This window comes from Semicossyphus pulcher, unplaced genomic scaffold (assembly GCF_022749685.1).
Source record: "Semicossyphus pulcher isolate SPU_LCO1_2020_fin unplaced genomic scaffold, fSemPul1.0.p SCAF_2, whole genome shotgun sequence".
Lineage (NCBI taxonomy): Eukaryota > Metazoa > Chordata > Actinopteri > Labriformes > Labridae > Semicossyphus > Semicossyphus pulcher.
Window position 1 is genome coordinate 2,982,501 of NW_027211693.1, and position 27,500 is coordinate 3,010,000.

At 46.9% G+C, this 27,500-nt stretch overlaps 1 protein-coding gene across 1 annotated transcript in view; it reads left to right on the forward strand.

The window, feature by feature from the left end:
* Positions 1 to 24,265, forward strand: part of abca1b (ATP-binding cassette, sub-family A (ABC1), member 1B) — a 54,975-nt gene extending 30,710 nt beyond the window's left edge. Inside the window, exons 10-49 of the mRNA XM_069669187.1 lie at positions 1 to 82; positions 178 to 294; positions 5,097 to 5,291; positions 5,477 to 5,682; positions 5,959 to 6,135; positions 6,208 to 6,430; positions 6,831 to 7,052; positions 7,139 to 7,343; positions 7,866 to 7,979; positions 8,059 to 8,233; positions 8,445 to 8,576; positions 8,837 to 9,114; positions 9,198 to 9,415; positions 9,552 to 9,627; positions 9,706 to 9,956; positions 10,598 to 10,649; positions 10,762 to 10,887; positions 11,263 to 11,411; positions 11,489 to 11,613; positions 11,749 to 11,847; positions 12,111 to 12,300; positions 12,442 to 12,536; positions 12,653 to 12,685; positions 12,789 to 12,894; positions 14,373 to 14,447; positions 14,819 to 14,988; positions 15,197 to 15,374; positions 15,483 to 15,598; positions 17,298 to 17,442; positions 17,537 to 17,660; positions 17,794 to 17,923; positions 18,405 to 18,531; positions 18,770 to 18,832; positions 18,939 to 19,045; positions 20,546 to 20,687; positions 20,797 to 20,931; positions 21,965 to 22,068; positions 22,709 to 22,801; positions 23,001 to 23,244; positions 23,481 to 24,265. The exon at positions 1 to 82 is cut by the window's left edge and continues 58 nt beyond it. Coding sequence (XP_069525288.1) covers positions 1 to 82; positions 178 to 294; positions 5,097 to 5,291; positions 5,477 to 5,682; positions 5,959 to 6,135; positions 6,208 to 6,430; positions 6,831 to 7,052; positions 7,139 to 7,343; positions 7,866 to 7,979; positions 8,059 to 8,233; positions 8,445 to 8,576; positions 8,837 to 9,114; positions 9,198 to 9,415; positions 9,552 to 9,627; positions 9,706 to 9,956; positions 10,598 to 10,649; positions 10,762 to 10,887; positions 11,263 to 11,411; positions 11,489 to 11,613; positions 11,749 to 11,847; positions 12,111 to 12,300; positions 12,442 to 12,536; positions 12,653 to 12,685; positions 12,789 to 12,894; positions 14,373 to 14,447; positions 14,819 to 14,988; positions 15,197 to 15,374; positions 15,483 to 15,598; positions 17,298 to 17,442; positions 17,537 to 17,660; positions 17,794 to 17,923; positions 18,405 to 18,531; positions 18,770 to 18,832; positions 18,939 to 19,045; positions 20,546 to 20,687; positions 20,797 to 20,931; positions 21,965 to 22,068; positions 22,709 to 22,801; positions 23,001 to 23,244; positions 23,481 to 23,624 — 5,743 coding nt within the window. The 3' untranslated portion in view covers positions 23,625 to 24,265. The remainder of the gene's footprint in view (positions 83 to 177; positions 295 to 5,096; positions 5,292 to 5,476; positions 5,683 to 5,958; positions 6,136 to 6,207; positions 6,431 to 6,830; positions 7,053 to 7,138; positions 7,344 to 7,865; positions 7,980 to 8,058; positions 8,234 to 8,444; positions 8,577 to 8,836; positions 9,115 to 9,197; positions 9,416 to 9,551; positions 9,628 to 9,705; positions 9,957 to 10,597; positions 10,650 to 10,761; positions 10,888 to 11,262; positions 11,412 to 11,488; positions 11,614 to 11,748; positions 11,848 to 12,110; positions 12,301 to 12,441; positions 12,537 to 12,652; positions 12,686 to 12,788; positions 12,895 to 14,372; positions 14,448 to 14,818; positions 14,989 to 15,196; positions 15,375 to 15,482; positions 15,599 to 17,297; positions 17,443 to 17,536; positions 17,661 to 17,793; positions 17,924 to 18,404; positions 18,532 to 18,769; positions 18,833 to 18,938; positions 19,046 to 20,545; positions 20,688 to 20,796; positions 20,932 to 21,964; positions 22,069 to 22,708; positions 22,802 to 23,000; positions 23,245 to 23,480) is intronic.
* The last annotated feature ends 3,235 nt before the right edge of the window (positions 24,266 to 27,500 follow it).

Genomic DNA, 27,500 nt, shown 5'->3' on the forward strand with positions numbered 1-27,500 from the left:
CTGGCAGGCGGTGAAACCTCTGCTGCTTGGAAAGATCCTCTACACCCCCCACACCCCTGCCACGCAGAGGGTCATCCACGAGGTCTGACATCACTTTCTGTACAGTCACATCCTGCAGGCCAAGCAGCCTGTGTCACCTTTGTCTCACCTGTCTCTGTATGTCTGTGGTGCGTTCAGGTGAACCGGACGTTCCAGGAGCTCGGTGTGTTCAGGGACCTGGGCGGGATGTGGGAGGAGATGAGACCTAAAGTCTGGAGCTTCATGGAGAACAGCGAACAGATGGACCTGATCAGGGTAAACAAGCTCCGCCCACAGCTCACCTGTCCGGATAAAAATGTTCTAATCTTTTTTTTCTAAATTTCCTTTTGATTCTTTTCGTTTAGTTTTCTTTTCTTTTCTTTCTGATTTTCTGCTCTAAAGAAATCAAACAGTCGTCCAGGTGAGGCAGACCAGGTGACTGAACACCTGCAGATTGTCTCTTCTCAGCTCTCATGTGTTCATTGAATCCTACTTCCTCTTAAACCCTGATCTGTAGAAACACAGATTGAAGTTTTGTTGTCTGATAGGATGTGAAGTCAAATAAAACGCCTGATGATCTCACCAACAGTCCTCATAGACAACACCACCTGTCATCATTAAGACAGCTTCAGGGGTGACTGGACACTGGTGCTGACAGGCAGTGCACAGGGCGAGCACAGGGAGCTCAGTCTTGAACCCCTTTCCCACTGGTCAAAAAACCCATTAACACCCGCTAATGTCCGTCTTTTTTGCTTAGGCTACAATCAGCAGCTAGACGCGGGTCTACTGCAGTCATGGGAACATATGATGGGAACATAAAACCCGTGTCGACACGCTAATCTCCGCCCCCTTTCCGGCGCAATGCTATGCTCCGTCGGTAACTTCTGCGACTCTTTGTCATCTCAGCTACAAATTCCGCCGTCTCCATCCGAGTAGCGCTCGAACATTGTTCCAAATTTGTCGGCAAAGAGTTTGATACCAAGACTGAATGAATAGTAGATACAATAGAGACCTAACCACCGTAACATCTATACCGGTTACTAACCCTGTCTCCGGTGCGTTTGTGACGTCAGACGGTGACGCAGCAGAAAAGAGGATAGAGGATACTTCACTGGCAATGGGAAAAGAGACAATCGCCATTTAAAAGAGACCAAAAGGAGGACACTTCACTGGCAATGGGAAAAGAGACAATCGCCATTTATAAGTGGGTCTTCCCAGGTCTGAAAAACCTGCGTCAACATGCTAATTTCAGGGGGAAAGGGGTATTGGATAGGTTGAACTGAAGGTGGCGTTCTTTCATCCATTTTAGAGATATCGGCAAGGCATGATTATTGCACCAAGTGAGGTGGTATATATGAAAAAGAGAAGGGGACCGAGCACTGACCCTTGAGGCTCCCCTGTGGATAAGCTCTTGGGTTTGGACACTTCTCCTTTCCAAGATACTCTAACAGATCTCCCTGAGAGGTCGGACATGAACCAGAGGAGGGCAGAGCCTGAGATACCAAGCTCAGAGAGAGTGGAGAGGAGGGTTTGGTGGTTCACTGTGTCAAAGGCGGCTGACAGATCTAGCAGCAATAGAGCTGAGGACTGTCCAGCAGCTTCAGCCAGACACAGTGATTGTTACCAACAGTAGTGCTGTTTCTGTAGAGTGGCCCCGCTTAAAGCCAGACTGATTTGGGTCCAACAGATTGTTCTTGGACAGGAAGTCAGAGACTTGATTAAATACTGTGCGCTCAAGTATTTTTGACAGGAAGCGTAGAAGTGAGACTGGTCTGTAGTTTTTGATCTGGTTTGGGCTGAGGTTGTTTTTCTGAGCAGTGGGGTGACCTGAGCTTGCTTGAATGCAGTGGGGAACACACCCGCTGTCAGTGAAGAGTTGATGATGTGCGTGACTGCAGGATTAAGTGTGGGGGAAATGGTCTGTAATGGGCTCACTGAGGTCATTGGGTCCAGTGGACAGGCAGTGGGCCGAGAGTCTTGCAGAAGCTTGGAGACTTCGTCCTAAATAACAAAGGGTTCGGTCTAGACCTGCTCTGTCTGTAAAGTGTCTTGAGGTTATTATTTGGCGCTATACAAATAAAATGATTGATTGATTTGATTGACAATTTTGTTTGAGCTGGACATGTTTCTCTCAGACATTCCTGACAGTGGCACACCATTTATTGTCATGGGAGACATTTACATGGACAAAGCCCAGGCAACAGACTTTCTATCTCTTCTGTCCTCTTTCGACCTCAAACAGGTCCCTCCCCCTCCCACACGAGGCAGGTGATACTCTGGATCTCATTTTTACTCAGAACCGCCCCACAGCAAATCTGACCGTCACCCCCCTACATCTGTCAGATCACTTCTTCATCCAATTCACCGTCTCTACACCGGAACTCCTCCACAAATGGTCTCATACTGCCGAAACATCTGATCCCTTACGCCAACACAGTTTTCTAATGAGGTCTTGGCCACCATGCCTCCTTATCAATTCACCATACTCTGTGTAGATGAGGCTACAGACACACTCTGCTCCTCACAAGCCTCCTCTCTAAACAAACTCTGCCCTCTAGTGTCCAAACAAGCTCGTAACACCCCCCCTGTCCATGGCTCACTGAGGTCATCAGAGAGCAAAGGGCAGGGCTCAGGAGAGTCCACTGACCTCAGTGACTACCATCAACAACTTGCATCTTTTTCTACCAGTTTAAAATCTGCAGAGACTGCTTTTTATCAAAACAAGATCTGTGGTGCCGCTGATGCACGGAAAATGTTTTCTGCTTTTAAACCCTCCTCTCCACTCTCTCTGAGCTTGGTATCTCAGGATCTGCCCTCCTCTGGTTCATGTCCGACCTCTCAGGGAGATCTGTTAGAGTAGCTTCTCTTTTCAATATAGACCACGTCACTTGGTGCAATCCTCCGCTCCCATGGTTTCTCATACCATTGCTACGCAGACGATACCCAGCTCTTCCTGTCATTCCCACCAGACGACACTACGGCCTCGGCACGTATCTCGTCATGCCTTGCCGATATCTCTAAATGGATGAAAGAACGCCACCTTCAGCTCAACCTATCCAAGACTGAACTCCTCGTCATCCCAGCAAGTCCCTCTATGCAACCACAGATCAACATCCAGCTCGGACAAACTGAACTCATACCCACTGAGGGCCCGATCAGACAGGACGCGTTTTAGCAGCTGGGGGCTTTTTTGACTTTGTTTTCAATAAGAGGCTTTTTGCGCGCTGCATCATCAACAACAACAACAACAACAGGTAATACATACTTATAGTTACAATGCCAATACTAGTTGTAAAAGATAAGCAAAATAAATAAATAAGCAAGAGAAGCAGAGTAATGATAAGCTTTATCACAGAGGAAAGTTTGAACTCTTCAAAGAAGAGAGGGTGTCTGCCTCCCGGACCCTGACTGGTAGATTGTTCCAGAGGAGGGGGGCCTGGTAATTGAAGGCTCTACCTCCAACACTACTCTTAGAGACTTTAGGTACCACAAGCAGGCCTGCATCCTGGGAGCGCAATGTTCTAGAGGGGTAATATGGCACTATGAGCTCTTTCAGATATGATGGTGCCTGACCATTAAGAGCTTTGTAAGTAAGAAGAAGGATTTTAAATTCTATTCTAGATTTTACAGGAAGCCAGTGCAGAGAGGCTAATACAGGAGAGATGTGATCTCTCTTCCTGGTTCTTCAGACCCTACCTGTCAGAGCATGCAACACACCTGCTGCTACAGGCTCTCCTGATATCACGCATTGATTACTGCAACTCCCTCCTGGCAGGCCTTCCTGCACGCACATCAAACGTCTGCAGATGATCCAGAACACAGCAGCGCGACTGGTCTACAGTCAACCCAAAACAGCACGTCCCTCCACTGTTCGTATCCCTCCACTGTTCCTATCCCTCCACTGGCTAGACTAGAACTGAAGATAGCTGCCACTCCACCACCTCGACCAGTGTCTCGAGGAGTATGAGTATTAAGATGACTGGGAGGAGTGGATTCATTTAAGCTGACATATTCTTCCTGACACAGCCAAGTCTCAGTTAAAGAGAGTAAATCAATATGATCATCTGATATCAGATCGTTCACTAATAGAGCTTTAGATGACAGGGATCTGATATTTAACACACCACATTTAATTCTCATATTTTTTGGCATAACTTTGGTTGTTGTTTTAATTTTTATTAAATTTTTTTGATTTACTCCTTTTTTATTTGAGTTTGAATTAACTGTAATAACAGGCCTGGGTTGGGGGGGGCAGACACAGTCTCTATAACATGAACATTGTGGCTGGGAAACTGCTCACAGGGAAGCTCAGAGGAGTGTGTAGGACTACAGCTCTGCCTCCTGGTCTCAGCTCTGGTTTGTCAGGTTTTACGACTAACAAACTTATTAGGAGACAAAAGAGCTGCACCGTCCAAAGTGGGATGAATGCCGTCTCTTCCGATCAGACCAGGCTTTCCTCAGAATGTCTGCCAGTTATCTATGAAGCCCACATGTAGGGTTAGTTGTCCAGGCGGTATCCTGGTGGGCGGAATATGACAATATCATTCATTTCAATGGGAGCAGTAATCATGACTGCATGGTATTCAGATGATGAGTTGTTGCTTAGTGGGGTGAGCTCACTGAATATCCAGTTTTTGGAAATGAGGACACCTGTCCCACCTCCAGGTGCAACAGAGCGGGGTGTGTTAGAACACTGTGTCTACAGAGAGTGTTTTCTGGAAGGATCCAGGTTTCTGTCGGGGTACTACCTGAATATCTGACAGCTTTGGAAGCTTGTCTGTTTTACAGCAGCTCCAAAGGCCAAAGTTAACGGAGGAGTGAGTAGAAGAGGCTTTCCTGAGTGAGGAGAGGTAGTTGGGGTTGCACTGTCAGCACAGGTTGCCTTAAGCAGGCTACAAAGAAAATGGAGGAGAGGGCCTCACCAGTCGGTGTCTTTAAGCGGTGGTCTCGCTCAGGTAGACTCGCTGGTCTTTTCCCAATTTGGTCTTAACACAATGAGGGCTGACGCTGACGCTACAGCTCGGCTTGTGTGTTAGTCTTAAATAACAAAATAAATGTCCTTCCTGTCTGTGGTGCAGACTCTCCTGAAGAACAATGCCACCGCTGGCTTCTTCCACACTCAGCTGAGAGACACAGATTGGACCGTCGCCGACATCTCCAACTTCCTGTCCAAGAAGGCGGGGGACCCCCGACCGCCGGGCAGCACCCTCACCTGGAGGGAGGTGTTCAACGAGACGGACCAGGCCATCATGAGCATCTCCCGCTTCATGGAGGTCAGTCAGCCTTCTGAGCTCTGCAGCAGTTTCCGTGTAAATGTGTTTTTAAGTGATTTTCTGACTGTTGGAGTTTATTTTAGATCGTCTTAAACAGGTGCTATACAAACACAAGGTGTAATCATTATCAGCTGTGATTGGTGGGTAGAGATCAGCTGACCTGTGTGTGTGTGTGTGTGTGTCAGTGTGTCAACCTGGACAAACTGGAGCCGGTCTCCAGTGAGGAGCGTCTGGTGAACCAGTCCATGGTGCTGCTGGAGGACAGGAAGTTCTGGGCGGGGATCGTCTTCCCCGACATCGATCCCAACGCCACCGAGCTGCCCCCCAAACTCAACTACAAGATCCGCATGGACATCGACAACGTGGAGCGCACCAACAAGATCAAAGACGCGTGAGGACACACATACACAGACAATAAACACACACTCATACAGAGACTGTGAAGTTCAGGTCAGTCTGTTCATATGAAGCTAATCTGCATTAGCATTCAACTATTTTGCTTCCATGACCTCCTGAAACCATGACCATGTTTCAGGATGTGTTTAGCCTAGCTTAGCACAAAGACTCACAATAGCAGTTAGCTGATAGCCTAGCTATATGTTTCTGATGTGTGTTTGAACCACGTCAGCCTCGAGCTGCTCTTCATCAGACCTGTCCTCCTCTTCAGGTACTGGGACCCGGGTCCTCGGGCTGACCCCTTTGAGGACATGCGGTACATCTGGGGCGGGTTCTCGTACCTGCAGGACGTCATTGAGCAAGGCATCATCAGAGCGGTGACGGGCACCAAGGAGAAGACGGGCGTGTACATCCAGCAGATGCCGTATCCGTGCTATGTGGACGACATGTAAGAACAATCACAGCTGATTTGGTTTCCTGTTTCCTGTTTCTGGTCCTGACTCCTCCCCCTCTGTGTCAGATTCCTGCGGGTGATGAGCCGCTCCATGCCTCTCTTCATGACTCTGGCCTGGATGTACTCGGTGGCCATCATCCTGAAGAGCGTGGTGTATGAGAAGGAGGCGCGGCTGAAGGAGACCATGAGGATCATGGGACTGAATAACGGCATCCTGTGGTTCAGCTGGTTCATCAGCAGCCTGATTCCTCTGCTGATCAGCGCCGGGCTGCTGGTGCTGCTGCTCAAGGTGAGACACTCAGACACCTGTCATACAACATATGATTATTAGAACGTAGCTGCAGGTCACCGAGAGACCTCAGCTGCATCTATAAACATCAACGCGACCACAGCGTAATGTGTTTTAATCTTTTATCAGTGAGTTTCAGCCGATACATTTCAGACAGATGAAACAAGAAGGAGCACTGAGCTCAAACCTTTCAGAAGAAAGCTGTAATGATCTCAGCCTCACAGTCCGTCAGCTTCCTGTCATGGGCGATGATGTAAAGTTAAAGGACTAAATGAGCAGGCTCTGCTGGGCGCTCTGGGCTCCAGAGGTGAACTTCAGTCCAATGAGGAGCTTACACACTCATCAGACTCATCTCATGCTAATCTCTGTCCTGCTCTGATTCTGGTTCTGTCGGGTACAGAAGGGGAACCTGCTGCCCTACAGCGACCCCGGGGTGGTCTTCCTCTTCCTTGGCTCCTTTGCCGTGGTCACCATCATGCAGTGTTTCCTGCTCAGCACAGCGTTCGCTCGCGCTAACCTGGCGGCGGCGTGTGGAGGGATCATCTACTTCACGCTGTACCTTCCCTACGTGCTGTGTGTAGCCTGGCAGGACTACATCGGCTTCGGAGCCAAAGTGTTCGCTGTAAGACCACCATACTGTGACATGCTGTTGTAGTGATGCTGTGATGTTATTGGACAGAGTGAGTCACATGGTCTCCCTCCCCGCAGAGCCTCCTGTCCCCCGTGGCGTTCGGGTTCGGCTGTGAGTATTTTGCTCTGTTTGAGGAGCAGGGCGTCGGGATCCAGTGGAAGAACCTGGTGTCCAGTCCTCTGGAGGAGGACGACTTCAGCCTGCGCACCGCCATCATCATCATGTACTTCGACTCCTTCCTGTATGGAGTCCTCACCTGGTACCTGGAGGCTGTGTTTCCAGGTGAGAGCTGCAGGCAGCGCCTGGAGTTTAGTGTTGAGCCTTTGGTTGATAGACAGTACAGACTGCCTTCTGGTGTGTGTGACTCTCAGTGGGAGCATCAGAGACTAAATGAACATCACGCTGTGTTGAAGAAGACTTGAAACTAGAGACTGAGACCATAAACTCATTAGGAACATGTTTACTGAGGGAAGAGGACTCACTCCTAACTCAGGAGAGGAGGAGGAGCATTTCCTCATAGACTTCTATAGGATCACAAGGAGTCTCCCCCTGCTGGACATAAGAGAGAATGCAGGTTTTAGACACCTCACTTTTATGAGCAGGTTTGAGCTAAAATAAAAAGAGTTTTCTTCGTCTCTTTGAACTTTTGGTCTTTCTCAAATCCATAATTTGTCGACAACCTGAACGTGGCTCCTTTTTTACACACCAGAAGAAGAATGTGTGTCTGAAACAAAGGATAACATGTCTTTGAAACAGAAGCTCTGATCTTTAGCATGTTTAAAATGTCTCTTCTCACCTTCTCAGGTCAGTACGGGATTCCTCGGCCCTGGTTCTTCCCCTTCACTAAGTCCTACTGGTCGGGAGATAAAGACGGAAAGTCCAACAAAGTCCCTCTGAAGCGCAAAGGAAACGCAGACAGTGAGACTGCAGTAACACAGAGAACAAAAATACTTTTACCTTGAAAGAGACTTCCTGTAACCCGTGTCTGTCCCTCCAGCTGTGTGCATCGAGGAGGAGCCGGCTCACCTGGAGCCCGGAGTCTACATCGAGAACCTGGTGAAGGTTTATCGTCACGGGAAGAAGCTGGCTGTGGACGGACTGACGCTCGGATTCTACGAGGGACAAATCACCTCGTTCCTGGGACACAACGGGGCCGGAAAAACCACCACCATGTGAGTACTGCCCCACAGAAACCAGGTCTGATAATGACACGGACACAGGTACAGAAACAGGTAGATGAAGGGACACCGGCACAGGTTAACGCGTAAAGGTACCTGTAGAAGCGTCGTGGGACAGGAACAGATACAGACAGATCCAGTTAGAGGTCCAGAAACAGAAACACACGTAGTAACAGATTCCGTCTCTAACCGATCCGCCCTGCAGGTCCATCCTGACCGGCCTGTTCCCCCCCACCTCCGGCACCGCCTACATCCTGGGCCGAGACATCCGGACCGAGCTGAGCGCCATCAGACAGAGCCTGGGAGTGTGTCCTCAACACAACGTCCTGTTCAGCATGTGAGTCGTCCGCCATGATGCTCCTCCGTCAGTGTGTGTTCAGTGTGTGTGTTCAGTGTGTGTGTTCAGTGTGTGTGTGTGTGTGTTCAGTGTGTGTGTTCAGTGTGTGTTCAGTGTGTGTGTGTTCAGTGTGTGTGTTCAGTGTGTGTTCAGTGTGTGTGTGTGTGTGTGTGTGTTCAGTGTGTGTGTTCAGTGTGTGTGTGTTCAGTGTGTGTGTTCAGTGATGCTGTAAGCAGAGTGTGGTGTGTCGCCCTCTGCAGGCTGACGGTGGAGGAGCACATCTGGTTCTACGGGCGGCTCAAAGGTCTTTCCGAAGAGCAGGTGAAAGGTGAGATTGAGCAGATCCTGCAGGACACCGGGCTGCCTCACAAACGCAGATCCAGGACCAGCGCTCTGTCCGGGGGCATGCAGAGAAAGCTGTCTGTGGCTCTGGCCTTCGTCGGGGGGTCAAAGGTCGTGATCCTGGACGAGCCCACGGCCGGTGTCGACCCGTTCGCCCGCAGAGGAATCTGGGATCTGCTGCTCAAGTACCGACAGGGTCAGACTCTATTTCTCCTTCATTTCATTGTTTCCCCCCCCTCAGCAGCCAGTGTTTGACTTCCTGTCCCCCCCCCCCCTCAGGTCGGACCATCATCCTGTCCACTCACCACATGGACGAGGCCGACATCCTGGGCGACCGGATCGCCATCATCTCCCACGGGAAGCTGTGCTGCGTGGGCTCATCTCTCTACCTGAAGAACCAGCTGGGGACAGGATACTACCTGACGCTGGTCAAGAAAGAACCGGAACAATCGCTGAGTTCCTGCAGGAACTCGTCCAGCACCGTGTCCATCAAGAAGGTACCGCGTACACACAAATACACACAAATACACACAGATACACACAGATAGGCAAACTCACAAATACATGCACTAATCTGCAGCAACACAAACTGTTCAGGCTCTCACAGGATACTTAATATTGTGTGTATCTCAGGAGGAGGAGTGCGCCTCAGTCAGCAGCAGCGACGCCGGCCTCGGCAGCGAACATGAAAGTGAGGCTGCGACCATCGGTGAGCTCTCTGTTCTTGGGATGCGTTTGATTTGTTCACCTGCAGGTGAGTCTGATACGTTTGTGTCTCCGTCCTCAGAGAACGGCCCAGCGGCGTCCGTCTGCAACGTCCCCTTCGTCCCCCCCGACGTGTCCCTGGTCTCGGGTCTAATCCTGTGTCACGTCCCAGCCGCCCGCCTGGTGGAGGACCTGGGACACGAGCTCACCTACGTGCTGCCGTACAGCGCCGCCAAGGACGGGGCCTTCGTGGAACTCTTCAAGGATCTGGACCAGAAGCTGCCCGACCTTGGCATCTCCAGCTACGGCGTCTCCGACACCACGCTGGAGGAGGTGACGTCATGTGACTTCTGTTTCCTGTTTCTGAGGTTTCATGTGGGTCATGTGGGTGCTTTGTACGGGACGTTTTCAGGAGGGGCGCTGTCGTGGTTCCCTGAGCCAATCACAGCGTACAGGTGAGTGTGGGCGTGGTTCAAGTTAGCAGCTGGGCCTCATTCAGACCGGCGAACATGGTGAGAGAGCGATGCAGAGTTGGCCTTTTTTTTGTTGGGCAGGTAGGTGTCTCTAACCAGGTAGGACAAGCTAACCAGCGATTAGCATGCTAGAGCAAAGGTAACCGGCGGTTAGCATGCTAGCGCAAAGGCAACCGTGATGCTGTAGGTGTTAGCTCGGCGGGGTGGGCGTGTTCTCGCACGAGAGAGTGAGAGGGAGCTTCTGGCGACGAAGAGCCCCGGAGGAGGAGGGGCCAGTCTGAATTGGTTGTTGACTAAACGAAAGGAAAAATCCTGCTTACTATACCTTTAAATGTAAACATGATATTTCTCCATCAGGAGCCGTTCAAAGCTGAGAGGATGTTAATGAGACAACACACAGAGGACACAGGAAGTGATCATGTGACTCAGATCGATCACATGATCAGACAGATCACATGAAGAAGGAAGAACATGAAAGAGAAATGTGTTTCTGTGTTTCAGATTTTCCTGAAAGTGGCTGAAGATAACGGAGTCGACACCGACGTGCCCTCAGGTGAGTGACCTCTGACCCCATTTCAAAATAAGAGCACGCACACAAGTCAGCTCAACATCCTGATGTGTGTTTCAGATGTGTAATCCGTGTGTGTGTGTGTGTGTGTGTTCAGACGGTACGCTCCCTGTTCGGAGGAGGAGGAGGACTCATGCCTTCGGAGGAGGAGACCATCAGAGCTGCCTGAGACCGTTAACAGAGGACGACAGCAACGAGTGCAACGAGTCCGACGGAGACCCGGGTACTCCACGTGTTCTTTACTTCATTGTACAAATACTATGACCTGAGGACTGTGTGTGTCCTCACAGCTCACACACTATGACCTGAGGACTGTGTGTGTCCTCACAGCTCACACACTACGACCTGAGGACTGTGTGTGTCCTCACAGCTCACACACTACAAACACACTGTGTCTGATACTTACAGAATCTTCTGTCAGTTTCAGAGTGAGACCTCTTGTGTGCACAAACATCACTTCTATCTACAGTTACATTTTATACTGTCGATGCTCCATAGACCGGCTAATGTTAGCATACTAGCATAGCTAATCTTTAACAGTGAAGTTTTGATGTTGCGTGATGGGATGTGTTTCCTGTGATGTGTCATGTGACCTCAGAGTGCAGGGAGACGGACTGGCTAAAGACCACAGACGGTAAAGGCTCGTATCAGGTGAAGGGGTGGAGCCTGAGGAGGCAGCAGTTTGTGGCTCTGATGTGGAAACGCTTCCTGTACGCTCGCCGCTCTAGAAAGGGCTTCCTGGCTCAGGTACGCACACACCTGTGGGTATTAGTGTTTCCTGAAGGTTTGATTCTTCGTCTTCACTCTGAATGTCTGTGTTTCAGATCGTTCTCCCCGCTGTGTTCGTCTGCATCGCTCTCGTCTTCAGTCTCATCGTCCCCCCGTTTGGAAAGTACCCGAGTCTGGAGCTACAGCCCTGGATGTACGAGGACCAGGTCACCTTCATCAGGTATGCACCTGTCCTCACCTGTCTCAGACTGTTGTATGTGTACTATATATGTTCTATATAAACTGTCCTAAACTGTTTGATATATATCTGTTTTGTGTGTGTGTGTGCGTGTGCGTGTGTGTGCGTGTGTGTTAGTGACGACGCCCCCTCTGACTCTAACATGCAGAAGTTATTGAACGCTCTCCTCGACCCGCCGGGCTTCGGGACTCGCTGCATGGACGGACACACCATACCGTAAGAGAACGTCTGATTGGCTGTTTGACTGTGTGTGTCAGGCTGAGCCGACAGGAAACATGGCCGACCTTTTGTTCTGTCTCTATTCAGTTAAAAGGTGTTTCTCAATCTGGTTCTTGTCTGTACTTCTGTTCTTGTGGACTTGGGAAACGTCATCAGTTAAAAGACATGTTTCATATTTTTGTACATAAGAAATCACCTTTGTGGATCAGATTGTTCTCCTGAAATGTGTACCTGTAAGGGCTATTGATTACCCCCCTCAGAGAGGCCCCCTGCACAATTGGCGATGAGGACTGGATGTTCCCGGAGGTCCCTGAAAGCGTCCAGCAGCTCTTCAGCTCCGGAAACTGGACGATGGATGACCCGTCTCCCGCCTGTTTCTGCAGCTGTGAAGGCAAGAAGAAGATGCTGCCCGAGTGTCCCGCCGGAGCCGGAGGACTGCCCCCCCCAGAGGTGAGTCACCTGACACACACCTGGACTCTGAAGGGCTGAGTGTGTGTGTGTGTGTGTGTGTGTGTGTATTAATAATGTATGTGTGTGTGTATATTAATTCTGTGTGTGTGTGTGTGTGTGTGTGTGTGTGTGTGTGTTTAGATGAAGCTGAGCGCCTCGGACTCTCTGCAGAACCTGACAGGAAGAAACATCTCCGACTACCTGGTGAAAACTTACGCTCAGATCATCGGCAAGAGGTGAGACACACCTGCAGGAAATACTGCAGTAAAAGTACACAGACATACTGCAGTACAAGTACACACAAGTACACACATGTACACACTGGATGACTAAAAGTTTCTTTTTGTTTCAGTCTGAAGAACAAAGTTTGGGTGAATGAATTCAGGTCAGTGTCTTATTCTTCTGCTTTTATTCTGAAAATCCTGAGCTCTATCAGTTTGTTGTCTGTTCCTGTTTTTTCAATGTGGATCTTGTTTTTCTCTCTACAGGTACGGAGGATTCTCATTGGGAGCCAGGAGCACTCAGGTCCTCCCTCCAGCCAATGAGATCGACGACGCCATCGAGCGAGTGAGGAAGATCTTTGAGCTGCAGAAGGTGAGAGGGAGGAAGACGTCTGTGAGAAATAAAACATCTCCGAGACCTTCATCAGACTTCAACCAATCACTCAGAGGCTGAGCAGAGAAATCAGTTATTGATTATAAATTTGGTTACTGACTGAAAAGACTGTCAGCAGCGACTGACGAACACCGTCAGCATGCCGAGTTGTGTGTGTGTGTGTGTGTGTGTGTGTGTGATATTAAACTGTGTGTGTGTGTTTGATGTTAATGTGTGTGTGTGTGTGTGTGTGTGTGTGTGTGTGTGTTGAATGTTCACGTGTGTGTGTGTGTGTGTGTGTGTGTGTGTAAGTGTGTGTTTTATGTGTGTTGAATGTTCACGTGTGTGTGTGTGTGTGTGTAAGTGTGTGTAAGTGTGTGTTTTATGTGTGTTGAATGTTCACGTGTGTGTGTGTGTGTGTGTGTGTTTTATGTGTGTTGAATGTTCACGTGTGTGTGTGTGTGTGTGTGTGTGTGTTGAATGTTCACGTGTGTGTGTGTGTGTGTGTGTGTGTGTGTGTTTTATGTGTGTTGAATGTTCACGTGTGTGTGTGTGTGTTTTATGTGTGTTGAATGTTCACGTGTGTGTGTGTGTGTGTGTGTGTGTGTGTTTTATGTGTGTTGAATGTTCACGTGTGTGTGTGTGTGTGTGTGTGTGTTTTATGTGTGTTGAATGTTCACGTGTGTGTGTGTGTGTGTGTGTGTGTGTGATATTAAACTGTGTGTGTGTGTGTGTGTGTGTGTGTGTGTGTGTGTGATATTAAACTGTGTGTGTGTGTTTGATGTTAATGTGTGTGTGTGTGTGTGTGTGTGTGTGTGTGTGTTGAATGTTCACGTGTGTGTGTGTGTGTGTGTGTGTGTGTAAGTGTGTGTTTTATGTGTGTTGAATGTTCACGTGTGTGTGTGTGTGTGTGTGTAAGTGTGTGTAAGTGTGTGTTTTATGTGTGTTGAATGTTCACGTGTGTGTGTGTATGTGTGTGTGTTTTATGTGTGTTGAATGTTCACGTGTGTGTGTGTGTGTGTGTGTTTTATGTGTGTTGAATGTTCACGTGTGTGTGTGTGTGTGTGTGTGTGTTTTATGTGTGTTGAATGTTCACGTGTGTGTGTGTGTGTGTGTGTGTGTGTGTGTGTGTTGAATGTTCACGTGTGTGTGTGTGTGTGTGTGTGTGTGTGTGTTTTATGTGTGTTGAATGTTCACGTGTGTGTGTGTGTGTGTGTGTGATATTAAACTGTGTGTGTGTGTGTGTGTGTGTGTGTGTGTGTGTGTGTGTGTGTGATATTAAACTGTGTGTGTGTGTGTGTGTGTGTGTTGAATGTTCACGTGTGTGTGTGTGTGTGTGTGTGTGTGTGTGTGTGTGATATTAAACTGTGTGTGTGTGTTGAATGTTCACGTGTGTGTGTGTGTGATATTAAACTGTGTGTGTGTGTGTGTGTGTGTGTGTGTGTGTGTGTGTGTGTGTGTGTGTGTGTGTGTTTCAGGGAGCGGCTGCAGATCGGTTCCTGGACAATCTGTCGGGTTTCATCAACGGTTTGGACACAAAGAACAACGTGAAGGTGAGAAACAGCTTCGACCTGATTTCACTTCTTTCATCGCAAACAGAGAAAACTACGTTTTTACTGATGTTGATGAAGTCTAAATGTCAGAGCACAGCTAACGTTAGCATTCACACTTTGTAGCTGCGTCAAATATTTAGTTTTATTTTGAATTATGACAAGATGTGACTTTCACTGTTTATCAGCTGTTCAGTGGCTGATCAATCAGGACGTGATGAAAGGATTCATATTTGTCTACATTTATAAAGCGCTTACACCCTGAGTGTGACATCAGAGGAAAATGGCCGCCGTGTGAACATGACGAAGACATGCTGCTGATTAATGATGAATATATTGAATATTGGTTATTAATGGTGTTGTCCTGCTGTCAGATCTGGTTCAATAACAAAGGCTGGCACAGCATCGGAGCGTTCATCAACGTCATGAATAACGGCATCCTGAGAGCTAACCTGCCGCCAGGTAGAGATGCCAGTAGTTACGGAATCTCCGCCTCCAACCACCCTCTCAACCTGACCAAGGAGCAGCTGTCCCAGGTCGCCCTGTGAGTACACACACCTATATATACACAAACCTATTCACACACACACATACACACACACACACACACACACACACACACACACTCAACTTGACCAAGGAGCAGCTTTTCCAGGTCGCCCTATAAGTGTGTACACACACACACACACACACACACACACGCACCTGACAGGACACAGGTGCATCTGAGTCCTCCCCCTCTCCTTCTCCAGGGTGACCACCTCGGTCGACGTGCTGGTGTCTATCTGTGTGATCTTCGCCATGTCCTTCGTCCCGGCGAGCTTCGTGGTCTTCCTCATCCATGAACGTGTCAGCAAAGCCAAACACATGCAGCTGATCAGCGGCGTGAACCCGCTGCTCTACTGGACCGCCAACTTCATCTGGGACATGGTGAGCCACGAGTCCAACGCCCCGCCAGCCGGGCGGGGTCATTGTGTGTGTTTAAACAGTGTGTGTGTGTGCTCATGTTTATGTGTGTATGTGTGTGTGTGTCTGCAGTGTAACTACGTCGTCCCGGCAACGCTCGTCATCCTCATCTTCATCTGTTTCCAACAAAAAGCCTACGTCTCATCCACCAACCTGCCAGCGCTCGCCCTGCTGCTGCTGCTATATGGGTACTACAATAAGACACTGTACTACACTGTACCACACTGTACTACACTGTACCACACTGTACTACACTGTACTACACTGTACTACACTGTACCACACTGTACCACACTGTACCACACTGTACTACACTGTACTACACTGTACTACACTGTACTACACTGTACCACACTGTACTACACTCTACCACACTGTACTACACTCTACCACACTGTACTACACTGTACCACACTGTACCACACTGTACCACACTGTACTACACTGTACTACACTGTACTACACTCTACCACACTGTACTACACTCTACCACACTGTACTACACTGTACTACACTGTACCACACTGTACTACACTCTACCACACTGTACTACACTCTACCACACTGTACCACACTGTACTACACTGTACCACACTGTACTACACTCTACCACACTGTACCACACTGTACTACACTGTACCACACTGTACTACACTCTACCACACTGTACTACACTGTACCACACTGTACTACACTGCACTACACTGTACCACACTGTACTACACTGTACTACACTGCACTACACTGTACCACACTGTACTACACTGCACTACACTGTACCACACTGTACTACACTGTACTACACTGCACTACACTGTACCACACTGTACTACACTGTACCACACTGTACTACACTCTACCACACTGTACTACACTGTACTACACTGTACCACACTGTACTACACTCTACCACACTGTACTACACTGTACTACACTGTACCACACTCTACCACACTGTACCACACTGTACTACACTCTACCACACTGTACTACACTGCACTACACTGTACCACACTGTACTACACTGTACCACACTGTACTACACTGCACTACACTGTACCACACTGTACCACACTCTACCACACTGTACCACACTGTACTACACTCTACCACACTGTACTACACTGTACTACACTGTACCACACTGTACTACACTCTACCACACTGTACTACACTCTACCACACTGTACCACACTGTACTACACTCTACCACACTGTACTACACTGTACTACACTGTACCACACTGTACTACACTCTACCACACTGTACTACACTGTACTACACTGTACCACACTGTACTACACTCTACCACACTGTACTACACTGCACTACACTGTACCACACTGTACTACACTGTACCACACTGTACCACACTGTACCACACTGTACCACACTCTACCACACTCTACCACACTGCACTACACTGCACTACACTGTACCACACTGTACTACACTGTACCACACTGTACTACACTCTACCACACTGTACCACACTCTACCACACTGTACCACACTGTACTACACTCTACCACACTGTACTACACTCTACCACACTGTACTACACTGTACTGTACTGTATATTACACATGACCAGTGTAGTGTCTGCAGGCTCACTGAGCTGCAGCATTTAGCATTCAAGAAAGGTTTTCTGCCTTACTTCCTGTTTCACTTCCTGTTGTTGTTGTTTGTAGTTTTCTCATTTCCTGTTGTTGTTGTTTGTAGTTTTCTCATTTCCTGTTGTTGTTGTTAGTAGTTTTCTCATTTCCTGTTGTTGTTGTTAGTAGTTTTCTCATTTCCTGTTGTTTTGTTTGTTGTTTTCTCATTTCCTGTTTAACTTCCTGTTGTTTGTAGTTTTCTCACTTCCTGTCACCCTCCCCTCTCTGTAGCTGGTCGATCACTCCCCTGATGTACCCCGCCTCCTTCTTCTTTACGATCCCGAGCACAGCGTACGTCGTCCTCACCAGTGTCAACATCATGATCGGCATCAACGGCAGCATCTCCACCTTCGTCATGGAGCTGTTTGGAAACAACGTTAGTCACTGCGCAGACGCACTAAAGCTTTAATGTGAAACTCAGAGTTAAAGTGCTTTTAATCTGAAGGCGTGTTTTAACTTAATGTGTGCAGGAGATCGGAGGGATTAACGACATCCTGAAGAACGTGCTCCTGATCTTCCCTCACTTCTGTCTCGGTCGAGGACTCATCGACATGGTGAAGAACCAGGCCATGGCCGACGCCCTCGAGAGATTCGGTATGAACAGTTTCCTATCATGCTCTGCTCCTGGAACACCACAAGCTTTGGTCCTACATGTTATAATACTTGTGTTATTTTATTTTGATGTGCTCCTGGCTGCTGATTGGCTGACGGTGTTTGTGTTGTACAGGTGAGAACAGGTTACGCTCCCCTCTGGAGTGGGACATGGTGGGGAAGAACCTGTTTGCCATGGCTGTGGAGGGTGTTGTCTTCTTCATCATCACCGTCCTCATCCAGTACAGGTTCTGCATCAAACCCAGGTACACGCACACACGCGCACACACACACACACACACACACACACTCCATGGAGGATTTAAAGCTGCTATGATGCCTCTGTTTATCCACTGGGGGGCAGCAGAACAAACACAGACCATAAGTGACACAGTCATGCTAAGCTGTGATGGTAAACAGGATTTCTTAGGGACCTCTGACCCCTGCCTCTGTGAGGAGGCTCATGTGGAGGTGTGAGGAGGTGTGGAATAAAAAAAACTTGGACCCTTCAAAATAAAAGTCTGTCTAATCTAATGATGCTCTTATTTATAAGTTACCACGTCACCATCAACATTTCATAGAAACAGCTTCTTCAAAATAAAAGCCTGTGCTACAGGCCATATTAAACTGTGTGTGTGTGTGTGTGTGTATGTGTGCGCGTGTGCGCGTGTGCGCGTGTGTGTGTGTGTGTGTGTGTGTGTTTGTGTGTGTGTGTGTGTGTGTGTGTGTGTGTTTGTGTGTGTGCAGGCCGGTCAGTAAACTAACCAAACTGGGTCCTCTTGGGGAGGAAGACGAGGATGTGGCCCGAGAGAGACAGAGGATCGTCCACGGCCTCGGACACGGAGACATCCTGGAGCTCCGACAGCTCACCAAGGTGCACGCACACACGCACGCGCACACACACACACACACACACACACAGTCTGTTAGTCTGATAGGTTACTCTGTTCTCTGTATGGTGAACAAACTGCTGCCAGTCTGATGCGTTATTGTTCAAGTCGTCCTGCTGAGGGTGGAGGGGGTGGAGCCACAGGTGGGCTTCACCTGCACACGGTGACATCACAGGAAATGGGTGACCTGAGGTGATGATCTGAGTGCATTTTGTCCTGCAGGTGTTTAAGAGGAAGCAGAAACCAGCAGTGGATCGACTGTGTGTGGGGATACCTCCTGGAGAGGTGAGAGCAAACACCTGATCGCCTGGTCACATGATCACATGATCACATGATCAGTAATGAGGATACTGAGCGGCTGTCGGTGGTAACCCGGTCTCTGTGTGTGCAGTGTTTTGGACTGCTTGGGGTGAACGGAGCGGGGAAGACGACCACCTTCAAGATGCTGACGGGAGACACACTGGTAACCAGCGGGGAGGCCTTCCTGGCTGGGAAGAGGTGAGCTCAGAGGTCAGAGGTCACATGACTGTCTGCTGACCTGTGGTTTGTTTCCTGGTCTGACCTGTTTCCTGTAAACAGCAGATTAACTGTGAGGATTAAAACCTAAAGTTCACTTCAGGTTCGCTGAACTGTGAAACAAAAACAGAGAACGCAGAGACGTCAGTTATTACAGTTCATTATTATACCTCTGTATTACATCACACTGACTGGACATGCAACATGTTTGGCTGCTCGCTAATTACAAGGGAGTGGACCTACCTGTCCAACATGTCTGTGAAGGTTCTCCCTCATCCAGGTCATGGTAATTCTAACCTAAACCCAAGAGGGAACTGGACTTGGTTGAAGTTCTTGAAGACATTTGGGATGCAATTGTGTTATTAACACGGTGTGTCATCGCTAATGATGATCAAGTGTATGTTTAAACAGCGTGATCGGCCCGGTGGCAGTCACTGTATGAAACGAAAAATCACGTCTCCTGTTTCCTGTCATTCCTTTCGGCACACAACCTCAGGCAGTGTGTGTGCTGCAGGCGCTAACGGTGAACAGCACGTCGGCGCTGTGAACGCTCCGTTTATGTAGCCGCTGCGTTCACCAGCACCGGGAAGAGGCGGCGCTGTTAACGGGAATACTCTCACTTATAAGCCACCTCACGAGCTGCTGACGTCACAGATAATGTCAGCACTCTGTTATTATTATATTATACTCATATTATATTATACTTCATTCAGAAGCAGACATTCATTATACATGTTTCAGTGAGTCCTTTAAAGATGGAACACACACACCTGAACACCTGCAGAGCTCCTGCTTTGTTTTCAGATTTATTTCTGTTTCACTCTTTATTGTCTTATAGTCAGCTCCACGTTACACTGCAGGAAACTCATCACCACATTTAAACATTACCTCTTACATACAGGTGTGCTCAGACTCAGAGACATTACCTCTTACATACAGGTGTGCTCAGACTCAGAGACATTACCTCTTACATACAGGTGTGCTCAGACTCAGAGACATTACCTCTTACATACAGGTGTGCTCAGACTCAGAGACATTACCTCTTACATACAGGTGTGCTCAGACTCAGAGACATTACCTCTTACATACAGGTGTGCTCAGACTCAGAGACATTACCTCTTTAATTAAAGCATCACCTGTCTAATGGTTGTAATCAGCTGTTGGATTGCCCGGTCGCTGCTGAATGTGTTAATCTGAGCTCAGCTGCTGCTCTGGCTTTTTTCCTCGTTAAGCTCATTTATTCAATTAAACACAGAGACGTGTTTCTTCATCTCTTAATCTCACAGGAGGTTCTCAACCTGCGTCTCTGGGACCCTGCAGGGCCGCCACATACACAGGAGGTGCTGCAGGAAACTGGAACTTAATGTATCTGTTAATAATATATGTTTGTGTGTGTGTGTGTGTGTGTGTGTGTGTGTGTGTGTGTGCGTGTGCGTGTGCGCGCGTGTCTGTGTGTGTGTGTGTGTGTGCGCACGCACGCAGTATCCTGAGGGAGATCGAGGAGGTGCATCAGAGAATGGGTTACTGTCCTCAGTTTGACTCCATCAACGAGCTGCTGACAGGAAGAGAACACCTGGAGTTCTACGCCGTGCTCAGAGGAGTCCCCGAGAAGGAAGTGTGTGACGTGAGTACCAACTACACACACACACACACACATAAACACACACACACACACACACACGTTGATGATGATGATGATGATGACGATGATCATGGCTGTGTTTGATTGACAGGTGGCAGAGTGGGGGATCAGGAAGTTGGGTCTGGTGAAGTACGCTGATAAGAAAGCAGGAAGTTACAGCGGAGGAAACATGAGGAAGCTGTCCACAGCCATGGCTCTGATCGGGGCTCCACCTGTCGTCTTCCTGGTAACAGACACACACACACACACACACACACACACACACACACACACACACACACACACATACCATCTCCACTCATTAACCATGTGCTCCTCTCCAGTACAGAATGCTTCCTGTTTCTTCAGTCATGTGACTCACTCCCAGCATGTAGTTGTAACTGAAACACATAGATCTTTGAATATTATTTAAACAATGTATTGATTAATAATCTATCAGTTTATATTGTAGCTCACCTCATTCACACGGAGGCCTTTACCTCTGACATCACACGCTGCGATGATGTCATTCTGCTGCGTTCAGGGTCTTCGTCATATAAACATCAGGACTCAGATCGTTTGGTGTCACTGCTTCTGAGTGATGAAAAACCAAACAGACTAAATACAGAGAAAATCTGAAGTTACTCTTAGACATTAGCATTAATTAGCATTAGTATTTAGCATTACTGTTAGCCTGTTAGAACACTAACTTGCCTTGCTAACATTGTTTGAGAGTCTTACATGTGAGGATGGAAAAGAAGAACCTCTGAGCCAAAAGTGCTTTCAGCTAATGAACAGGCATGCTAGCTAGGAATTGGTTGATTGTTAACGTTAGCCGTTGTGACTTAGCTGTTAGTAGCTAATGTGTCATAAAACTCATTAAGAACATTTCATCAGACAAGATGGCCGCCGTGTGAAACAGAGCTGTGTTATTTCATGTGATGATCACAGAGTGTGCTGATGAAGAGTTAAACACAGTGCAGCTGTTTGTTTACAGTTACACAACAGCATCAGAGTCAGGCAGCCAATCAGAGAGCAGCTGAGGTGTTTACCAGCAGGATTTAGAGGGGGGGGGGGGTGTATAACAGAGAGGATTAAAGGAGCTGCTGCATTTTATTGAGGACAGAAGAAGGTCAGCTAAGTAAACCACAGAAGAAGAAGAGTTAGTTGTGTTGTTGAGGACACAGTGATGCACCTCCTCCCCCTCCTCCTCACCTTCTCCCTCTGCTTCCTGCTCCACCTGTGGGCAAACCTCAACCTGGCCGTCCTCCTTGTTACAGGACGAGCCCACCACCGGCATGGACCCCAAAGCTCGCCGCGCGCTCTGGAACTGCATCCACAGCGTCATCAAGGAGGGACGCTCCGTCATCCTCACTTCGCACAGGTGAGAGACACTGTCCTCTTCTTTCCTTTGTCCTCTCCTCTGTCCTCTCTCTGTCCTCTGTCCTCTCCTTTCCTTTGTCCTCTCCTCTCCTCTCCTCTGTCCTCTGTCCTCTCCTCTGTCCTCTCTCTGTCCTCTGTCCTCTGTCCTCTGTCCTCTCCTCTGTCCTCTGTCCTCTCCTTTCCTTTGCCCTCTCCTCTGTCCTCTCCTCTGTCCTCTCCTCTGTCCTCTCTCCTCTGTCCTCTCCTCTGTCCTCTCTCCTCTGTCCTCTCCTCTGTCGTCTCTCTGTCCTCTGTCCTCTCTCCTCTGTCCTCTCCTCTGTCCTCTCTCCTCTGTCCTCTCCTCTGTCCTCTCTCCTCTGTCATCTCCTCTGTCCTCTCTCCTCTGTCCTCTCTCCTCTGTCCTCTCCTCTCCTCTCTCCTCTCCTCTCTCCTCTGTCCTCTCCTCTGTCCTCTCTCCTCTGTCCTCTCCTCTGTCCTCTCCTCTGTCCTCTCTCCTCTGTCCTCTCCTCTGTCCTCTCTCCTCTGTCCTCTCCTCTGTCGTCTCCTCTGTCCTCTCCTCTGTCGTCTCCTCTATCCTCTCCTACACATTTCCACTTATTTTTTGTTTACATGTTGTGTGTGTGTGTGTGTGTGTTTTGCAGCATGGAGGAGTGTGAGGCTCTGTGCACCAGGATGGCCATCATGGTGAATGGCAGGTTCAGGTGTCTTGGCAGCGTCCAACACCTGAAGAACAGGTAATTGTGACACAGTACCTTCAGCTTTGAATCACCTGAAACTATTTAAACAAATCAGCAGAACGTCAAACAATGAACACGAAAGAACATCAGCGCTGTAGTTTACACCTGTGACCACTGGGGGTCGACAGAGTCAGACTGAGGGGTTTAAAGGGGTTAATGATCACCTGAGTGACGTCATGTGTGTTTGGCCTGTCAGGTTCGGTGACGGGTACACCATCATCCTGCGGGTGGCGGGGCCTGAACCCGACCTGCTGCCCGTCATGAAGTTCATCGAGAGCGAGCTGAGCGGCAGCACGCTGAAGGAGAAACACCGCAACATGCTGCAGTACCAGCTGCCCTCCTCCCTCACCTCCCTCACACACATCTTCTCCATCCTCGCCAAGAACAAGGACACGCTCCGCATCGAGGACTACTCCGTCACACAGACCACCCTGGACCAGGTGCGCACGCACACACGCACGCACGCACGCACACACGCACGCACAAGAGGCTTTAAAAATGTACTTACTGAATAATTGAACAGTCGACTCCTCAGAGTGTCTTTTAGTGCAAAACACTGAACATTCTTCAGGTTCCTGTGTTAGCCACGGGGCTACCTGTCAATCACAGGTACTGGTCTTTTGTTTTTTTCAGCACTCTTTAATCTCTGTAACTCTGTGATGTCTTCCTGTTTCAGGTGTTTGTGAACTTTGCGAAGGACCAGAGTGACGACTATCACTCCAAAGACGCCTCGGTGAGACGCAAAGACGTGTCCATCGACGTCCCGCTGAGCCCTGGAGCCGCTGAGGGGGGCATGTCTCTGAGGGAGAGCGTCATGTGACCGTGTCATCATGTGACCATATTAGGGACTCGACCCCGCAGCAGAGCGGACGCCCCGCCTCTCCTGCTGTGATGTCATAGTGATTTAAAACTGTGGGCGGAGTCACCTGCTGCCTCATGCCAGTCAATGCAAACCATTTCCTGTTCCTGTCGCTGTGAGCGTCCGACTGTTAGAGACACTTGAACGAGTTGTTGTGATTGGTCGCTGCTGATCAGCTGATCGAACATGAAGAATCACCAGATGAACGTGAGTCGACCGAGAACTTTTTAAAAACGTTTGATTCCGTTTTTATTGTTTTATTTATGTTTATCTGAAACAGATTAATCCACGCTGACGTCACTGCTTCCTGTTCGACAGCCAATCAGTGATCGGTGATTGATTTTTTAGTTTTTGTAAGAAAAGGAGGGGAAAAGCAGATTTGTTTTTTGAAGCAGTGAAATACCTCAGCAGCTCCTCACAGCACACTACAGTATTGACCAGTTCCTGTAAACAGCTGATCGATTGGTTGGTTGGTTGATCGATTGTTCTTCAGCACTATACGTGTTTGCACTGACTCATGATAATCTTCAGTTATTTAATGCAAGCTGATGAAGAGGAGCTGTTCCTGGACCTGAACTTCAAAATAAAAGACACAAATCTGACGTCTGTTTGTTTCTTATTCTCACATTATTACAGTGTCACTTTATCACATTATCACATTATTACAGGTTCACTTTATCACATTATCACATTATTACAGGTTCACTTTATCACATTATTACAGATTCACTATCACATTATCACATTATTACAGATTCACTATCACATTATCACATTATTACAGTGTCACTTTATCACATTATTACGGGTTCACTTTATCACATTATTACATTATTACAGTGTCACGTTATCACATTATTACAGGTTCACTTTATCACATTATTACAGATTCACTATCACATTATCACATTATTACAGTGTCACTTTATCACATTATCACATTATTACATTATTACAGGTTCACTTTATCACTTTATTACAGGTTCACTTTATCACATTATTACAGGTTCACTTTATCACTTCATTAAAGGTTCACTTTATCACTTTATCACATTATTACAGGTTCACTTTATCACATTATCACATTATTACAGGTTCACTTTATCACATTATCACATTATTACAGGTTCACTTTATCACATTATTACAGATTCACTATCACATTATTACAGGTTCACTTTATCACATTATCACATTATTACAGTGTCACTTTATCACATTATTACGGGTTCACTTTATCACATTATTACATTATTACAGTGTCACGTTATCACATTATTACAGGTTCACTTTATCACATTATTACAGTGTCACTTTATCACATTATCACATTATTACAGGTTCACTTTATCACATTATTACAGGTTCACTTTATCACATTATCACATTATTACAGTGTCACTTTATCACATTATTACAGGTTCACTTTATCACATTATTACAGTGTCACTTTATCACATTATTACAGGTTCACTTTATCACATTATCACATCATTACAGGTTCACTTTATCACATTATTACAGGTTCACTTTATCACTTTATTACAGGTTCACTTTATCACATTATTACAGGTTCACTTTATCACTTTATTGCAGGTTCACTTTATCACATTATTACAGGTTCACTTTATCACTTTATTACAGGTTCACTTTATCACATTATCACATTATTACAGGTTCACTTTATCACATTATTACAGGTTCACTTTATCACTTTATTACAGGTTCACTTTATCACATTATAACAGGTTCACTTTATCACATCATCACATTATTACAGGTTCACTTTATCACATTATTACAGTGTCACTTTATCACATTATTACAGGTTCACTTTATCACATTATCACATTATTACAGGTTCACTTTATCACTTTATTACAGGTTCACTTTATCACATTATTACAGGTTCACTTTATCACTTCATTAAAGGTTCACTTTATCACATTATTACAGGTTCACTTTATCACATTATCACATTATTACAGTGTCACTTTATCACATTATTACAGGTTCACTTTATCACATTATCACATTATTACAGTGTCACTTTATCACATTATTACAGGTTCACTTTATCACATTATCACATTATTACAGTGTCACTTTATCACATTATTACAGTGTCACTTTATCACATTATTACAGGTTCACTTTATCACATTATCACATTATTACAGGTTCACTTTATCACTTTATTACAGGTTCACTTTATCACATTATTACAGTGTCACTTTATCACATTATTACAGGTTCACTTTATCACATTATTACAGTGTCACAGTCTTAACATCACTGATTATAATCTGTGTAACCCTAAACCTGGACTCGATACATTTCAGCAGAGTTTAAAGACATTCATGAGTTAAGTTTGATTTTTTTTTCTATATCAATGATGAAGTCACAGTCGGAACGATGTGGACAGAAACACTGAAGCTGAACTTTTGTATCTACAGCACACTGAGAGTGTTATTTAAAGTTCCTGATCTTTGAAACATTTTTATTTTATTTATTTAACCAGGAAAAAAAGCTCTTGAGATTAAAAATCTCTTTTTAAGAGTGTCTTGGCCAAGACAGGCAGCAGCACGTTACACACATGATACATGACTATAACACAATAACAGACATGAAACAAGTGAAACCAGTCAAACTTTGTCTAAAACAACCACAATCATAAATCTGAAGCAGAACATCTACAGCCAGGTGTGTCTGCCTAAGTTATTCAAGAGCACCTTAAAAACAGCCAATGAGGCGCGTTCCTTTAGCTCCACGTCTTTGTGTATTTCATTCTAAGTAAAGGGAGCAGCAAACAGTTCAGTCCTGACCATTGGGACCAACAGTAAGAGCAGGTCCTGGGACCGAAGGCTGTAAGCTCCTGCTCTTCTGACTGATGTAGGTTAGAAGGTACGAGGGAAGATAGACTTTAAATAAGAATACGCCAGTGTTTGAGTCTACGTGTGGACAGAGCAGACCATCCAACACGTGCATACAGCAAACAGTGATGACTGAGGCCTTTAAAATTAGTGATGAACCTCAGTGCTCCATGATACACAGTGACCAGAGCATGTAAGCTTTGAGAAGAGGAGTGCATGTATAAAACATCACCATCGTCCAGCACAGACATAAAAGTGGCAGAAAGCAGTCTTTTTTTCAGACTCGAAGGAAAGGCAGGATCGGATTCTGAAGTTTGAATCTTTTCACCAACTGCATTCATCAATTAAAATAGCAACATATTTATATTGAGACAGACTCAGTCTGTGTACCCTGGAATGTACAGGTTGAAGGAGGGTTTAGTGGAGTTGATTTTGTATTTGAGAACAGCATGACTTTAGTTTTATCTGCATTTAAAACAAGTTTGAGTATATGATCATTTTGTTGAACAGTATTAAACGTAAGTTGTAACTGGGAGAGAGCCTGGTCTGGAGTGGATGCTGAGCAATACATTACAGTGTCATCAGCGTAGAAATGAAAATTACTTTTAAAAACATTTTGATTGATGTTATAGATATAAAGAAAGAATAGGAGTGGTCCCAGGACTGACCTCTGAGGGACTCCTTTGGTTTCTGTTAGAGAGCTAGAAATGCACCCTTCCGCCTGCCCACACTGAGTTCTGTTTGTTAGTTGGTTGTTAAACCAGCTGACTGTATGCTCAGATAATCCAGCACTCATCAGTCTTTGTTTGAGTATTGTATGGTCAGCCGTGTCAAATGCTTTGGAACAACTCAATGCTGCTTGTTATCTATATGTTTTTTAGCTGCTACCTGCTGGTCATTTAAGATAAGATAAGCTTTATTGATCCCCCACAGGGGAAATTCCTCTGAGAAATGTTTCATATCA